The 16,257-nt window shown below is 46.1% G+C and overlaps 1 protein-coding gene across 2 annotated transcripts in view; it reads left to right on the top strand.

The window, feature by feature from the left end:
- TMEM132D (transmembrane protein 132D) overlaps positions 1-16,257 on the top strand; it is a 571,936-nt gene that overhangs the window by 256,922 nt on the left and 298,757 nt on the right. For both annotated transcript variants that reach the window (XM_032310915.1, XM_032310917.1), the window contains one exon: positions 15,516-15,662. In XM_032310915.1, coding sequence (XP_032166806.1) covers positions 15,516-15,662 — 147 coding nt within the window. The remainder of the gene's footprint in view (positions 1-15,515; positions 15,663-16,257) is intronic.

The raw sequence follows: 16,257 nt of genomic DNA, 5'->3' as shown, positions 1-16,257 counted from the left end.
AGGACCCAAGGCTGTTGCCCAAAGAAGTAGAACACTTCCAAGGTAGAGCACACACCCCTGTAAGCAGGTCATTGTTCGGAAGGATGTCACGTGTGAACAGCTGGGGCAGTGTCGGGTTTAGGAGACACTTGCTCCCAGGGACAGTGCGCTTGCCTGTTGTCCTTCAGGGAGACGGCTTCTGCTCTGGGCCACCGACCCATCATCGCCTGCCAGGTGTTACTTTCCATTCCAGAGAGGGATGTTTGAAGCGCACATCTCTTTCTCTTTCTTTTCTTCTTTCATTCTTTCTTTCTTTCTTGCAAACCAGAAGTCTGTCTTGGAGAATGTGCTGACAGAAGATGATTTTTTGTCGAAAGAGCCATCAAGATACCCCTGGAAATGAAAGAGAATAGGAAGCAAATAGCCCTACCAGATATTAAAACACGTCATAAGCTATTGTGCTTAAAACATGTGGGTGCTGCCTCCCGAGGAGGCAGACAGATCAATAAAAGCAAACGCAGAGGCCAAAAATAAGCCTAAGGAGCCGACGAATTTAGTATGGATCCAAGATGACATTTTAAATCAATGGGGTACTGGGTGAATCATTTAATAAATAGTGCTGATGAAGCCCAGATGGGGAGAAATAAAGCCAGATCCCTCTTCCACTCACTTCTCAAATGAAAATGAATTCCAGATGGATCAAGGGATTAATTTGCTTATAAATCAAATTCCTACTAAACAATAAAAATAAGACCAACAAAAGGATAGAGAGAGGGACAAAGGATGTGAACAGACATTTGATTAAAAAAAAAAAGATTATCCAAATATAAGTCTATGAAAACCGTAGTCAGTGCCCCTCAGACTTAAGGAAGTACGATTTTTATTTCAGATCCGCAGCCATCAAAAAGGCAGGAAAAAAGGCACACGGAGACCCCCTGAACGAAAGTGTAAATTGCTAGAATCTCTCTGCGTTGCAGTTCAGTGTGTTCTATCCCCATGGGACGCGGGCATCTCTTTTGACTTGGCCCTTCCTCTTTGAGACTTCTGGGCTGTAGATATGCTTGCATGTGTGTGCAGACCTCACAAGTCGTGCAAGTTCTGATTGTGGAAGCGAAGATTGGAAAGCACCCAAGTGTCCACCAGATGGGCATGGTCAGGGAGAGGTTCGGGACCTGTGCACAATGGTTTCGTCTGTGGTTGGGAATCTCGGGTGCCCTGGGCCTCTAAACGCTGATATTGATGTACCTACTAGATACATATTTTCAACACATATGTAATGTATAAACCGTGTACAGTACTGCCATTGGTGTTTTTTAAAAACAGATGTATCTACACATATTGATCTCCTGGAAAATGTGTATTAAATTGGGTAAAAGTGAGGGGAGGGAAGTCTTCAGTGAGAGAAACTACTTTGTATCCCTATTTGTAACATGTAGATATTTACATTGTGCCTGTATTATTTCTTCGATGAAAAAAAATGTTACTTAAAATATTTTTTAAAAACCCAAAGACATCCTGGAAAGTGTGAGTTTGTTGCCCGGAGCTCTGGTTTTGACATAGAATGTTTCCGTTAATTAAAGAAGTATATTTAAGTAATTCCTCCAAAATACTAGTAACCTCGAGGATGGGCTAAAACAGCATCCCACTTTATTATGTGCTGTCGTGAAATTAGAGGGTTGGCTCTTAGCAAACAGTAAGATTAGATCTCTTCCCAAAGCCTGGGAGCTGCACGCAGCGCACGGGGCGTGGCGGTGCCCTGGGAACGGAGCCAAGTGCAGAAACAGGAGTCACGGGGTAGGAAGGCCACCCGACTTGCTTTTCTGCTTGCTGTGTGAGGCCCCGCAGAACTTTGAGTCCTTGTCTTCCATCTTCTGTTGAAGTGCAAGGGTTGTGGGTTTTTGTTTATTTGTTTTTGCTGTGTCCCCCTCTCCCCCAAGGGGCTTTGATTTATTGATTATTCTATGGGTGAAATGGCAACGGAGTAACACTGAGAATAGCCGGGTGCCTAGGTTTCTGTGTGAAGAGGGATGTAACATGATGACGCCCCTGATGGCTGAAGTCCACTTTCTGTGGGACCCTCTCTGAAGGACTATCTCCGAGAGTTCATTACATTCAACAAGGAATAAGGGCTTTTTTCTTGCCCACGTGCTGGTTGATCCGATGAATCTACGATGGGAGAGTCCCTAACACGCAAAATGAGTGAGGCTCTGCCCTCCATCTCTGCAAGTGGGGATCTCCGCCCACAGATTTATTCCTTTAGTATCAGGAGCAAATAATATGTCCATCATTGGGGAAATGGTGATGACATCACATGTTACTCACCTTTTGGCCCAAGAGGCAATGCTCTGCTGTTCTGGCTTCCCTTCTCACTGGGTTCTCCTGAGTTGGTAGGTGGCCAGCCTGGTTACTGCTTTAAGTTATTTTATTTGCCCCTGGAGCTAGTCAAGAATAGAGACCAGGATGCTCTGGTGAATAAAGCAGCCTGTTGAATGTAATCAAGGCTGCTGCGTACAGTTGTGCAGGTTGTACACTGCTCAACTCTAGGAACCCCCACTTCACATCATAATCTATATGAATGGTGGTTTCTTGGGTTGGTCAGTGCCCAAGCTGGGTGGCCATGTAGCAGTCCTGGGCATGATCCTAGTTATATAAATCTATAGATGGGTGTGAATAAAGCAGTATGTAGAAGGATGATGACTAAAATATTGTTGGTTCAGGTTCAACAAGATGGAAGTTCAGGTGATTTTTACTTTATTCCTCATATTTTTGCATAGTCCACATTGTTTTCCCACAGCAAACATATTCCACCCACGTAGGACAAAAATGACAAAGCCACCATCATTGTGAGTTGTACGTGTAGGGGGTGGGGAGGACACAGACGTGGGCACATTTCTGTGTGTGAATGCCTCTGTCCCACCCTGGACCTAGCAGAGTGCACTCCCATGGCTCCTTGCTTTACTCACACACGCAGAAGGGGCCTGACTTCCCGAGTCCCAGCTAACGGAGATCACACACTGATGACGTTGGACTGTTCTCAGGCCTCACATATATTGTCTAACCAAGATGATGTTTTCAAAACTTGGGATCCTACTTAAAAGTGGGGGATCTCTGGGCCTGTCTTCAGGCCAAATGTTCGGCAACATGAGGCCTATAGCTAGAGGTGAGGGCTGTGCCCTGCATTCGAGGTCTGTACTCTCAGCCTGAGCTGTTAGTATTTTCTAGTGGGGACAGAGCCCTGCAGCCTGGAGCCCTGGGGATGCCTAATTCCTAAGCCATTTACTAAGAGCTGTTCACCCCTCCAACTGGCAGTGGCTCCCAGTCCCCCGAGGCCACACTCTCATGCCTCCTTCTCTCGCGCTTCTCTGCCTGGGGGTCTTGGAGATGCCCCTTTGTCTTGGGGACAAAATCCTGCCCATGTTTATCTCCTGTTCTAGAATGTACCAGTGATTCGCTAACAGCAGGACATCCAAAACAGTTTGCCGTGAAGTGACCGGTCTTCATTCTAAATTTAACGCTACCCAAGAAATGGCCACATGAAAACAGATTCCCTTCTCCCCCTGAAGCTGTGAAACACTCAGCTGGCAGGAGAGTTTGAGCATCTTTCCAATACCCGTCCACGGAACTCCCTGTAACATGACCTCTGCTCACACATTTATTTGTCCTGCGCTTAGAAATCAGTTCGAGTGGAACTGTCTCATGTATGTTCACCCCAAGGGCTGTGCAGAGTGATTCACTGAGACGGTAGAAAATCAGGACTTCTCAACACCTTTCTCTTAATCTCATCATTTTAATGTATCCTTTCAGGTATGTTTTCTACTATATTTACAAGTGCAATAGTCCAAACACAAAGTCAGTAAATAAATATGGCCACATTAAGGGGGAACACCAACACACAATTTACTAGCATGAGTGCTTGATAATAAACAAGTGTTGGGACCTGCTGTTTTGGATTTATTTTTGTTTTTCTTTATTTACTGATTTTTAGTTTTATTCTTCATTTTATTAACATATAATGTATTATTTGCTTCAGGGGTAGAGGTCTGCCAATCATCAGTCATACACAGTTCACAGCACTCACCATAGCACATGCCCTCCCCAGTGTCCATCACCAGCCACCCCATCCCTACTCCCCTCCACCCAGCAACCCTCACTTTGTTTTGTGAGATTAAGAGGCTTTTATGGTTGCTCTATCTCAACAGTCCCATCTTGTTTCATTTTTTTCCCCTCCCTAACCTCCCCGACCTCCCGCCCTGCCTCTCAAATTCCTCTTATCAGAGAGATCGTATGATAATTGTCTTTCTCAGATAGACTTGTTTTGCTAAGCCTGATACCCTCTAGTTCCATACAAGTCATTGCAAATGGCAAGATTTTTTTTTTTTTTTTTTGATGGCTGCATAGTATTACATTGCATATAAACACCACATCTTCTTTATCCATTCATCTGTTGATGGACATCTGGGCTTTTTCTATAGTTTGGCAATTGTGGATGTTGCTGCTATAAACATTCGGGTGCACGTGCCCCTTTGGATCACTACATTTGTATATTTAGGGTAAATGCCCAGTAGTGTGATTGCTGGGTCATAAGGTATAACTGCTATATTATCAACTTTTTGAGGAAATTCCATGCTATTTTCCAAAGTGGCTGCACCAGCTTGCATTCCCACCAATAGTGTAGGAGGGTTCCCCTTGCTCTGCATCCTTGCCAACATCTGTCGTTTCCTGACATTAATTTTAGCCATTCTGACTGGTGTGAGGTGACATTTCAATATGGATTTGATTTGTATTTCCCTGATGCTGAGTGATGTAGAGCACTTTTCCATGTGTCTGTTGGCCATCTGGATATCTTCTTTACAGAAATGTCTGTTCATGTCCTCTGCCCATTTCTTGATTGGATTTTTTGTTCTTTGGGTGTTGAGGTTTTGTTTTTTTTTTTAAAGATTTTATGTATTTATTTGACAGAGAGAGATCACAAGTAAGCAGAGAGGCAGGCAGAGAGAGAGAAGAGGAAGCAGGCTCCCTGCCGAGCAGAGAGCCCGATGTGGGACTGGATCCCAGGACCCTGAGATCATGACCCGAGCCGAAGGCAGCGGCTTAACCCACTGAGCCACCCAGGCGCCCCTTTTTTGGGGGGGGATGTTGAGTTTGATAAGTTCTTCTAGATTTTGGATACTAGCCCTTTATCTGATATGTCATTTGTGAATATCTTCTCCCATTCTGTCAGTCGTCTTTTGGTTTTGTTGACTGTTTCCTTTGCTGTGCAAAAGCTTTTGATCTTGAAGAAGTCCCAATAGTTCATTTTTGCCTTTGTTTCCCTTGTCTTTGGCAATGTTCTTAGGAAGAAGTTGCTGAGGTCGAAGAGGTTGCTGCCTATGTTCTTCTCAAGGATTTTGATGGATTCCTTTCTCACATTGAGGTCTTTCATCCATTTTGAGTCTAGTTTTGTGTGTGGTTTCAGGAAATGCTCCAGTTTCATTCTTCTGCATGTGGCTATCCAGTTTTCGCAACACCATTTTTTTAAGAGACTGTCTTTTTTACTTTGGATATTCTTTGCGGCTATGTCAAAGATCAGTTGACCATAGATTTGAGGGTTCATTTCTGGCCTCTCTGTTCTGTCCCATGGATCTATGTGTCTGTTTTTGTGCCAGAGCCATACTGTCTTGATGATGACAGCTTTGTAATAGCACTTGACGTCTGAAATTGTGATGCCGCCAACTTTGCTTTTCTTTTTCACCATTCCTCTGGCTATTTGGGGTCTTTTCTGGTTCCATATAAATTTTAGGATTATTTGTCCCATTTCTTTGAAAAAAGTTGATAGTATTTTGATACAGATTGCATTAAACATTTAGATTGCTCTAGGTAGTGTAGACATTTTGACAATATTTGTTCTTCCAATCCATGTGCATGGAACATTTTCCCATTTCTTTTTGTCTTCCGCAATGTCTTTCATGAGTACTTTATAGTTTTCTGAGTACAGATTCTTTGCCTCTTTGGTTAGGTTCACTCCTAGGTATCTTATGGTTTTGGGTGCAACTGTAAATGGGATTGACCCCTTAATTTCTCTTTCTTCTGTCTTGTTGTTCGTATATAGAAATGCAACTAATTTTGGTGCATTGATTTCATATCCTGACATTTTATTGAATTCATGTCTGAGTTCTAGTACTTTTGGAATGGAATCTTTGGGTATCATGTCATCTGCAGAGAGTGATAGTTTGACTTCTTTGCCAATTTCAATCCTTTTATTTCTTTTTGTTGTCTGATTGCTGAGGCTAGGACTTCTACTACTTGAATAGCAGTGGTGATAGTGGACAGCCCTGCCATGTTCCTGACCTTAGGGAAAAGCTCTCAGTTTTTCCCCACTGAGAATGATATTTGCTGTAGGGTTTTCATAGATGGCTTTGATGGTATTAAGGTATGTACCCTCTATGCCTACACTTTGAAGAGTTTTGATAAAGAAAGGATGCTGTAAAAAAAAAAAAAGGATGCTGTACTTTGTCAAATGCTTTTTCAGCATCTATCAGGAGTACCATATGGTTCTTGTTCTTTCTTTTATTAATGTATTGTAACCCATTGATTGATGTGCAGATGTTGAACCAACCTTGCAGCCCAGGAATAAATCCCACTTGGTTGTGGTGAATAATCTTTTAATGTACTGTTAGATTCTATTGGCTAGTATTTTGTGAGAACAGTTGTATCTGTTTCCATCAGGGATATTGGTCTGTAATTCTCTTTTTTGATGGGGTCTTTGTCTGGTTTTGGGATCAAGGTAATGCTGGCCTCATATAATGACTTTGGAAGTTTTCCTTCCTTTTCTATTTTTTGGAACAATTTCAAGAGAATCGGTATTAATTCTTCTTTAAATGTTTGGTAGAATTCCCCTGGGAAGCCATCTGACCCTGGGCTCTTGTTTGTTGGGAGATTTTTGATGACTGCTTCAATCTACTTACTGGTTATCAGTCTGTTCAGGTTTTCTATTTCTTCCTGGTTCAGTTTTGGTAGTTTATGGTCTCTATAAATGCATCCATTTCTTCCAGACTGTAAAATTTGCTGGTGTATAGTTGCTCATATGTTCTTATAATTTTCTTATTATTGTTTTTATTTCTTTGCTGTTTGTTGTGATCTCTCCTCTTTCATTCATGATTTTACTAATTTGCATTCTTTTTCTTTTCTCTTTGATAAGTATAGCCAGAAGTTAATCAATCTTATTAATTCTTCCAAAGAATCAGCTCCTAGTTTCTTTGATTTATTCTACTGTTCTTTTGGTTTCTGTTTCATTGATTTCTGCTCTGATCTTTATTAGTTCTCTTCTCCTGCTGGGTTTAGGCTTTCTTTGCTGTCCTTTCTCTGGCTCCTTTAGGTGTAGGGTTAAGTTGTGTACTTGAGACCTTTCTTGTTTCTTGAGAAAGGCTTTTGAACATTTGTGTTTTCATTTTCTTTTGTTTCCATGAATTTTTAAAATTCTTCTTTAATTTCCTGGTAGAACCATTCATTCTTTAGAAGGATGCTCTTTAACCTCCACGTATTTGGGTCAAGTTTCAAAGCATTGTGGTCTGAAAATATGCAGGGAAGGACCCCAATCTTTTGGTACTGGTTGAGACCTGATTTGTCACCCAGGATGTGATCTATTCTGGAGAATTTCCATGTGCACTAGAGAAGAACGTGTATTCTGTTGCTTTGGAATGGAATGTTCTGAATATATCTGTGATGTCCATATGGACCAGATGTGTCCTTTAAAGCCTTTATTTCCTTGTTGATCTTTTGCTTGGATGATCTGTCCATTTTGGTGAGGGGGTGTTAAAGTCCCCTACTATTATTGCATTATTGTTGATGTGTTTCTCTGAACTTGTTATTAATTAGCTTGTATAATTAATACAAAGTATGCTCCTATGTTAGGGACATAGGTATTTAAAATTGTTATTTATCTTGTTGGACAGACCCTTTAAGTATGATATAGTGTCCTTCCTCATCTCTTATTATATAGTCTTTGGCTTAAAATCTAATTGATCTGATATAAGGATTGCACCCCAGCTTTCTTTTGATGTCCATTAGCATGGTAAATTGTTTTCCACCTCCTCACTTTAAATCTTGAGGTGTCTTTGGGTCTAAAGTGAGTCTCTTGCAGACAGCTTATTGATGGATCTTGTTTTTTTTAATCCATTCTGATTCCCTTTGTCTTTTGATTGGGGGCATTTAGCCCATTTACATTCAGGGGAACTATCGAAAGATATGAATTTAGTACCATTATATTGCCTGTAAGGTGACTGTTACTGCATATTGTCTCTATTCCTTTCTGGTCTGTTACTTTCAAGCTCTCGCTTTGCTTGGAGGACCTCTTTCAATATTTCCTATAGGGTTTGGTTTGGTGTTTGGAAATGCTTTTAGTTTTTGTTTGACCTGGAAGCTTTTTATCTCTCCTTCTATTTTCAGTGACAGCCTAGCTGGATATAGTATTCTTGGCTGCATATTTCTCTCATTTAGTGGTCTGAATATATCACTCCAGTCCTATCTGGTCTGCCAGATCTCTGGTTAGGTCTGCTGCCAACCGTTGTATGTTACAGACTTCTTGTCCCAAGCTGCTTTTGGGATTTTCTCTTTATCACTGAGACTTGTATGTTTTACTATTAGATGATGGGATGTTGACCAATTTTTATTGATTTTGAGCGGGTTCTCTGTACCTCCTGGATTTTGATGCTTGTTCCCTTCACCAAATTAGGGAAATTCTCTGTTATGAGTTACTCCAGTGTACTTTCTCTTCTCCTCTCTCTTTCTTCTTCTTCTGGGATCCCAATTATTCTAATATTGTTTCATCTTTTTATATCACTTATTTCTAGAATTCTCCCCTTGTGGTTGTAGTAGTTGTTTAACTTTATTTTTCTCAGCTTACTTACTTTCCACCATTTGCTCTTCTGTATCACTAATTTTCTCTTCTGCCTCATTTATCCTAGCAGTAAGAGCCTCCATTTTTTATTGCATCTCATTAATACCGCTTTTTCATTTCAAATTGGTTAGATTTTTATTCTCCAAACAGGGATTCTCTAGTATCTTCCATGATTTTTTTGAGCCCAGCTAACACCTTGATAATCATCATTCTGAACTTGAGTTCTGACATGTTACTAATGTCCATATTGATTAGGTCCCAAGACGTTGGTACTGCCTCTTGTTCTTTTTTTACAGGTGAGTTTTTCCATCTTGTTATTTTATCCAGAAAAATAGATGAATGTGGGAATAAAATACTAAAAGGACAGCAACAACCCCAGAAAAATGTACAGTAACCAAATCGAAGAGACCCAAAACTGGGGGGAGAAGAAAGGAGGAGAAAAAAAAAATATATAAATATATATATTTATATTATGCATATATACATGTACACACACACACACTGGTGAATAGTATAGAGCCACACACTTTGTTTTGGGTGTATTTTGGTGTGTTAGAAGAAACTACCTCTCAGAATTTTAAAGAGAGAAAAAAAATACACACACACACACACACAGAGACAAATAAGAGTAAACATGATGAAGGAATAGAATATGAGTGTAATAATGAAAATTTTAAAAGATTCTAAAAAAGGAATTGATAAGATGAGAGTTCGGTTGAAAAAAGAAAAAAAAGGATGAAAGAATGTGATCAGGCTGGAGACTAGTACAAAGCCATATGCTAGATTTAGGGTATATTTTGATCCATTAGAGGAAACTGTATCCCAAAATTTTAAAGAAAGAAAACCCTATATGTATACAAAAAACAAGGTTAAATACAATGAAAGGATAGAAGGTGAGTATAACAAGGCAAATTTAAAAATATATTTTTAAAAAGTATTGATAAGATAAAATAGTTTAAAAAGGTTAAAATAGGAAAGAAGAAAAATTTAAAAAATAGAGTAAGAAAAAAGTAATATTAAAGAAATTTAACTTTGTAAGACTAAAGGATCATGGGTAGAAAATCCATGAATTCCATACATTGGTTTCCCCTAGCTCTGGAGCTCGGCTGTTCTCCGTGATCCGTGAGCTTGGCCTTGGCTGACGTTCCTGCTGATCTTCTGGGGGAGGGGCCTGTGGCCGGATCTCCAGTGTCTCTGCCCGCGTGGGAACTGGGCGGGCCTTGCCAGGGGCGGGGCTAAGTCACCTGCTCGCGCTCGCGCTGGAGCTTTTGTTCCCGGAGCGCTTGCCGTAGGGCAGGGGAGGTCGGGAACGAAGATGGCGGCGCCCAGTCTCCCGCCTGGACGAGGGGAGAGCGCAGGCCCCGCTGCTCAGTGCGGCCTCGGAGAAAAGCCGTCGGTCGCTCCCGGCTCCCTGGTCTGCGGCCGCCGGAGCTCACCGGCCTGTGACCGAGTCTCCGTCTCTGGCGCGCGGCCCCTGTGGAGTCTCCAAACCCGGCGGATCCGGCCTCAGAAGGACGGTGCGTGTCCCCGGCGTGCGCTTGCGGCGCCCCTGCGGGAAGAGCGGCGTCCCGGCCCCGCCGGGGTCGCGGTGGGAGGGGACCCGAGCCGGGAGCTCACTGCTCCGCCCCGCCCCGCCCCTGCCAGCTCTGCCCGTCAGACCCCGGTGTTCCTGTGGCCCCGCGGGACCCGACCCCGCGCGGTCCCCGTGCGGGCCCCGCCCCGCCCCGCTCCGCCCCTGGGGCCCGTCCGTCGGGGGAGCCGCTTCTGGAGTCGGATTCTGGGCTCCGCCGCGCCGCCGCGGGCCGGGAGCCGGGCCTCCCGCACGGTCGTCCCGTCGCTTCGGACTCGGTCTCCGCCGTCCCGCCTTCCAGAAAGTGGCCGCTTTTCCGTGCCTGGAACCGCTGCTCTTCCCTCCGTCTCGGCTGCGCTGGCGGGTGTGCGGGGTGGCTGGGGACCGGCTAGCGGAGTTCCTAGAACAGAAGAGATTTACGTCTCCTACTTCTCTGCCGTCCTGTTCCTCCCCCTTGTTTTGGATGTGGATTTTATGTAGGATCAGCTTTTCCGTAGTGCTGCTGCGGTTGCTAGGATCGTCCCCATGCCACAGCAGAGAGACTTAGCCACGTACCTTCCAGTGATAGGAGGAGGGGCCGGGAAGAACTCCTGACTGCATTGTAAAGAATTACATGGATGTTGTTGGGTGAGGCAGGGCCTGAACGTGGGGAGAGAGTCCAAGTGGCTCTGACAGTAAATGGAATGTTCTGGGTCATGGGGTGTGCGGACTTGGTGGGGCAAGGGTGCGGTTGTAAACTGTTCCCGGTCGAGCAGCAATTACACGCAGCATGTGACTGCGAGCGGTGGCAGGGAGCCTGTTGTGCATGAGGGTACACATCATGCATTCGTCTTTCCCATGACCAGTGAGAGAAAAGGAGTAAATGCATGAGGAACATTTTTGATAAAAATCTTTGCATGGACCAAGAGGGGTTTTTGCTGGACTTTGAACCAATGGGGAAATCCAGTTTCCATCCGTTAACAGGGAAGGATGCTGGTCACCAGACTGACAACACTTGTAAGCATGCCTCATCTTCTGTCCTCCCCGAATAGGGGACACTCAGTGCGGGGGGAGCGGAATGACGTGTGCACGGTGGTCAGCACCTGGGCTCCTAACTGTTTCGATTCTGCTACCCAATGCTGTGCTTGGGACACACAGGCATACACGTTTGCATGTGTGTGTGCATGCATGTGTATGTGTGCATATATGTGTGTACGGTATACAGTTGACTCTCGCACAACACAGGAGTGAAGAGTTATCAACTCGCCATGCAGTTAGAAATCGGAGTCGAGCTCTGAGTCCTCAGAATGTAACTGCAGGCAGCCTGCTGTTGACTAGGAGCCTCACCGATAACATACACCGTCGATCAGCATGTGTTTCGTATGTCGATCAGCATGTGTTTCGTATGTCTTACGTATTGTATACTGTATCATTGCAAAAGGGAAGCTAGAGAAATAAAATGTTACTCAGAAAACCGTAAGGAAGAGGAGATGCTTTTATGGCCCTTGCTGTATTTATTGCAAAAACCTCATGCATCAGTGGATGTATGTAGTTCAAACCCATGTTACTCGACGGTCAACTGTATATGTGTGTGTGTGTGTGTGTGTGTGCGCATATATACATATATGTGTGTGTGAGTGTGTGTACGTGCATGTGTGTGTGTGTGGTTGTGTGTTTGTGTCTGTATACCATAGCTCTGCTAAGTCTTAGAAACACAGTATGTGTCTACGGCCATACCACCCTGAACGCACCCGATCTCGTCTGATCTCGGAAGCTAAGCAGGCTCAGGCCTGGTTAGTACTTGGATGGGAGAAACACAGGGGGCCCGTAACCCAAGCAGGTTTTACAGGTGTCCATCCCCAGTGCAATGTGCCTACCGTGGGGGAAATGATGGCTTTTTTCCGTGTCACTAGCGTGGATACATTTTCAAGTATGACTATGCAGCAGAGTGTCTTTGGAGATCAAGCCCCGTGTTTATCAACGGGGTGTGAAGCTATCAGGGTTTCCTGTATGGATGGAACCAGAAGTAGGTTATAAAACTTCCATTAATGAATGCATGAGACTCAGTTGTCAGGAGCAAAGGAGGGATTAGCACTTGGTCCAAACCCAGGGATGCCAAGCGGCGCATGTCCTACGAATTATCTAAATAGTTCCTAAACTCCGCCACTTACATCTCTGAGGTTAGTGTGTAAAAATGACTAACCCGATGAGAAGCCTCATTCAGTTTATACCATCGATGATGTCTTCGAGGGAAAACCACGCAGTTTCCTGTGAGTGTTCACACTTGGTACAAGCGATTCGGGGATCTCTCTCGAACAAGGATCCGTCCTTCTGATCAGGACGTCTGGAACGTGTGCTAGGAATGTGTCTTCTCTTAGGAAAACATACTGTGTCCATGAAAAGCAACTTCCTAGTATCCCTCACTACATACATTTCAGAAAGAACGTCCCCTTCGAAGCAAGGCTAGTCATTTCAGCTTCTCCTTACCACCGCCGGCTCATTAGGAAGAAATACTGGGTACATCATAGGTTACATAAGCAACCACGCTCTTTCCTGAGAACCTGAGAATGATTCACGGAGGAGGCATTCTCTGAGCTCCACATGCCCTACTTGTGAGTACCATTTAAGAAAGATATGAGCCCATTCTCTACCGGGGAAGTCTTAGGCACCAGCGTCTCTTGTAGAATGAAAAGACCACCAAATCCAGAATGATGACCTATTTATTTAAAGCAAATTTGATTCAATAAAATTCCAGCGCACTGTAAATGGGCCAGCCCTTAGAATTCATCTCGATATAATAGCAGCTGTCCTCAGTGAATTGAACTTTTTTTCAGCCACCACATCCTGGTTGCCTGCTCTTTAATTGATTTCCCGCAAGGCAGAAATCATAGCTTATTCACCTGTGTGTTGCACTGGAGTATTTTCCGGAAAATGAGACGGCTTTCTGGCCTGTGCATTCAATTCCTAATTTATAAATGGCTACATTCAAGGTGTAGGCCTGTACGATGATTATTTAAAACCCAAAACATGCAATATTTTTCCCTCCTGCAGAAATACTGTTTTCCACTGAAGCTCACCTCCCAAAACTTCCAGCTTTCGCACCAAGGGCCACACGTGATGGTTCCTCTTCTCTTCGTAGAACAGTCAAATCAGGTTGCGTGGCCGGTTCCCCGGACGCCCTCAGGTTTGGTGACCTGCTAGGACGACTCCGGACACAGCACACAGTCCTAATCATGGCGCTGGTGTGTTACAGCAAAGGACATAAAGCAGATTCAGCACAGGGAAAAGGCGCGTGGGGCGATGTCTGGGGGGGTCAGGCACAGGCTTCCAGAGTCCTCTCTCCGGGAGTCACGTGGGATGCCCCGAGTTCTTCCGCAGTGACTCCTGGCCTCCCGCGTATCATCCAGTGAAGAAGCTCAGCTGAGCCTCGAAGCCCAGGCTTTCCCTGGAAGACTGGCCTCCAGGGCCCTCTGCCTGCCATGCACCGTGATTCCAGACTCCTGTGGGCGTCGGGCATAAACCCCATTGTTTGTACAGACGGTTTGGGCACCCCCTCCCCATAAGCCCAGAGCCTGGATGCCAGCCAGGGGCCTCCTTGCCCATGAGGCTTTCTGGAACAGCAGCCTCGGGCCTGCTGCTGGGTGTTCTACACGATGTACTTGAAGTTGTTTGTGTGGGAAATCGTGTTCCTGGGGTTAGGGCCAGGCTTGTCCCTCTCTCTCCCCTTCCCACCCTGCTTGTCTCTGCGCATGCATGAGGGTCCACAGCGGGAGGGTCGGGGTCTGTGTCCGGGACTCTGTGTCCATGTGGACACAGCAGTTTGACCTCTGAGGTTTGTCTCCCCAAAACCCTCCAACCATCTTCTTCCCAGTCATCTGCTCGCCCCTGTCGCTCCTGCTGCAGTTCCTCATGTGCCACCCAAGGGACGAGGAGGAAACAACCTGTCACGAAGATGACTCTCAAACATGAGGCCAGTTTGCACATCAGACAGTGTGCGATGCCTTGCATTTTGTATTGTACATTTGCCATTGTTTTTCACTTGAAAGTTCTGAGAACAAATCAGGGCTCTGCTGTGACATTCCCTCTTCCTCAGCTCGTTGGGGGGGATGACACCCCTTTCTCTTGGTGAGGAGCCTCTGGGCGTGTCATCATCCCCCTGCCAAGGTCGATGAGGAAGGAGTGAATGAATGGGTGTGTGGCCCACAAGCACACTTGCCTTGGCAAATCTGTCTCTGTGTAAAGTCCGAGTGGGTGTTCGATCTCCAGACCCAGGCTGACCAGTGTGGGGTAGCAGGGAATGTGGGTAGGACCTGGGTCAGTGGCTTCTGCACCAGATGGGGTGTGTGTGAGGCCAAGGGGAGCACCGGGCACAGTTTGAGCTGCGGTTTGGGGCCAGGGGACACCAGGGTCATCTGCTGCGTGACACCCAGGCCCTCCCTGTCTCAGTGGAAGCTGACCCCATGGGGGTGTGTGATACTTCAAAGCATTGACACTGTAACACCGGGGAAGTGCGCCTGGTGTGTGGGTGACTGCGATGCTCGGGGGGAGCAGTCAGGCTGTGTGGCAGGAGGGGCGCAGGCGTGAGTCGGCTGGGTCTGTTCAAACCTCAGCTCCTGTGTCCCTGGGGCCCCTCGTTCTGTGCTGTGCACACCTGAGGGACGCAGGCAGTCCAGGTGAGACATTTGTCTGTGCCCGGTGCAGAGGGGATGGTCCGGGAACACGGTGTCCGTGCTAGCTTCATTCACGTGGTTTTAATTCATTTCCTTCTCCTGTTTAGTTTTCACAGTCTGGGGGTTTCCAAGAAAGTCATTGTTTAAAAAAAAGATAAACAAACAATGAGGCCACACCACACATGAATGCAGCTGGACTTCTTCCGGCCGCAGATTGCCCGCGCACCATCCGTCGCCCCCCTGCTAGAGGTGGGAGTGACCGGGGGACAGTTAGGACAGAGCGATTCCAAGGTGGTGGCAGACACATGATTGAATCCCGTTTAATGAGAGCTGACACCTGCCAGGTGGCCATGTGCAGATGCGTTCCCCACGCTCCCAGAACCAGCGGGACCCCCGGGGCTCCCCAGCGCCGTCTGAGCTGTGCCCTCGCTGTCTCCTACAGGGCCAAGGTGAAGAAGGGCGTGAGCGTCGTGGGGGTGAGAGCCAGCAGCCCTTCCATGTGGGAGGTCACGCGGGGCACGGACCACAGCGGCAAGTACGCGCCTGCCGTCATCGTTTGCCAGAAGAAATCTGCTGGCTCGGGAAACAGGTGAGTCCCCACAGCATCCGGCGTCTCCAGATTCGCTGGGACGGAGAGCTCCTTCTCCCCTCGTGTGTTAAAAGCCCTTCTCACTGTGGTTTGCATGTGATGCCTCTTGTGCATGTAACTCGCGCTTCTCGGGCGGATGGATGGATTCCGTCCCTTGGGAAGGGTGAGCTGTACTCACGGTGGGCCTCCTCCCCGGTTCAGCATCGCCGCGGGGCACCTGTGAGGGCGGTTCGGTGCGGGGGGGGGGGGGGTTATCTACAGATGGTCCTGCACTGCCCCGCACCCCACCCCCATTGGTCTGGGCATCTCTGATACTATGGCCTGTCTCGAGAGCTTTATGACATCGGCCCTGTGTGTCTCTGAGCACACATGGGGTGGGATCCCCGTTGGCCACGTAGACGTATGCGACTGTGTTTGTGCACACGTGTTGGCTGATGACCGCGAGATGTCTGCTGTGCAACAACAAGGCTTTGAGCATCGCTCTAGAGACAAATTAAAACCTGAATCTGTGATCTGTGTCTGAGACCTACCCAGTTAGAACCCGTCAGCTCACGGCTGGGCAGAGAGACTCGGATGCTCAGTGGTTCCTGGTTTA

The sequence above is a fragment of the Mustela erminea genome, chromosome 13 (assembly GCF_009829155.1).
Source record: "Mustela erminea isolate mMusErm1 chromosome 13, mMusErm1.Pri, whole genome shotgun sequence".
NCBI lineage: Eukaryota > Metazoa > Chordata > Mammalia > Carnivora > Mustelidae > Mustela > Mustela erminea.
Note: the sequence above shows the minus strand (reverse complement) of the source record. Positions and strands in the feature narration are given on the sequence as shown.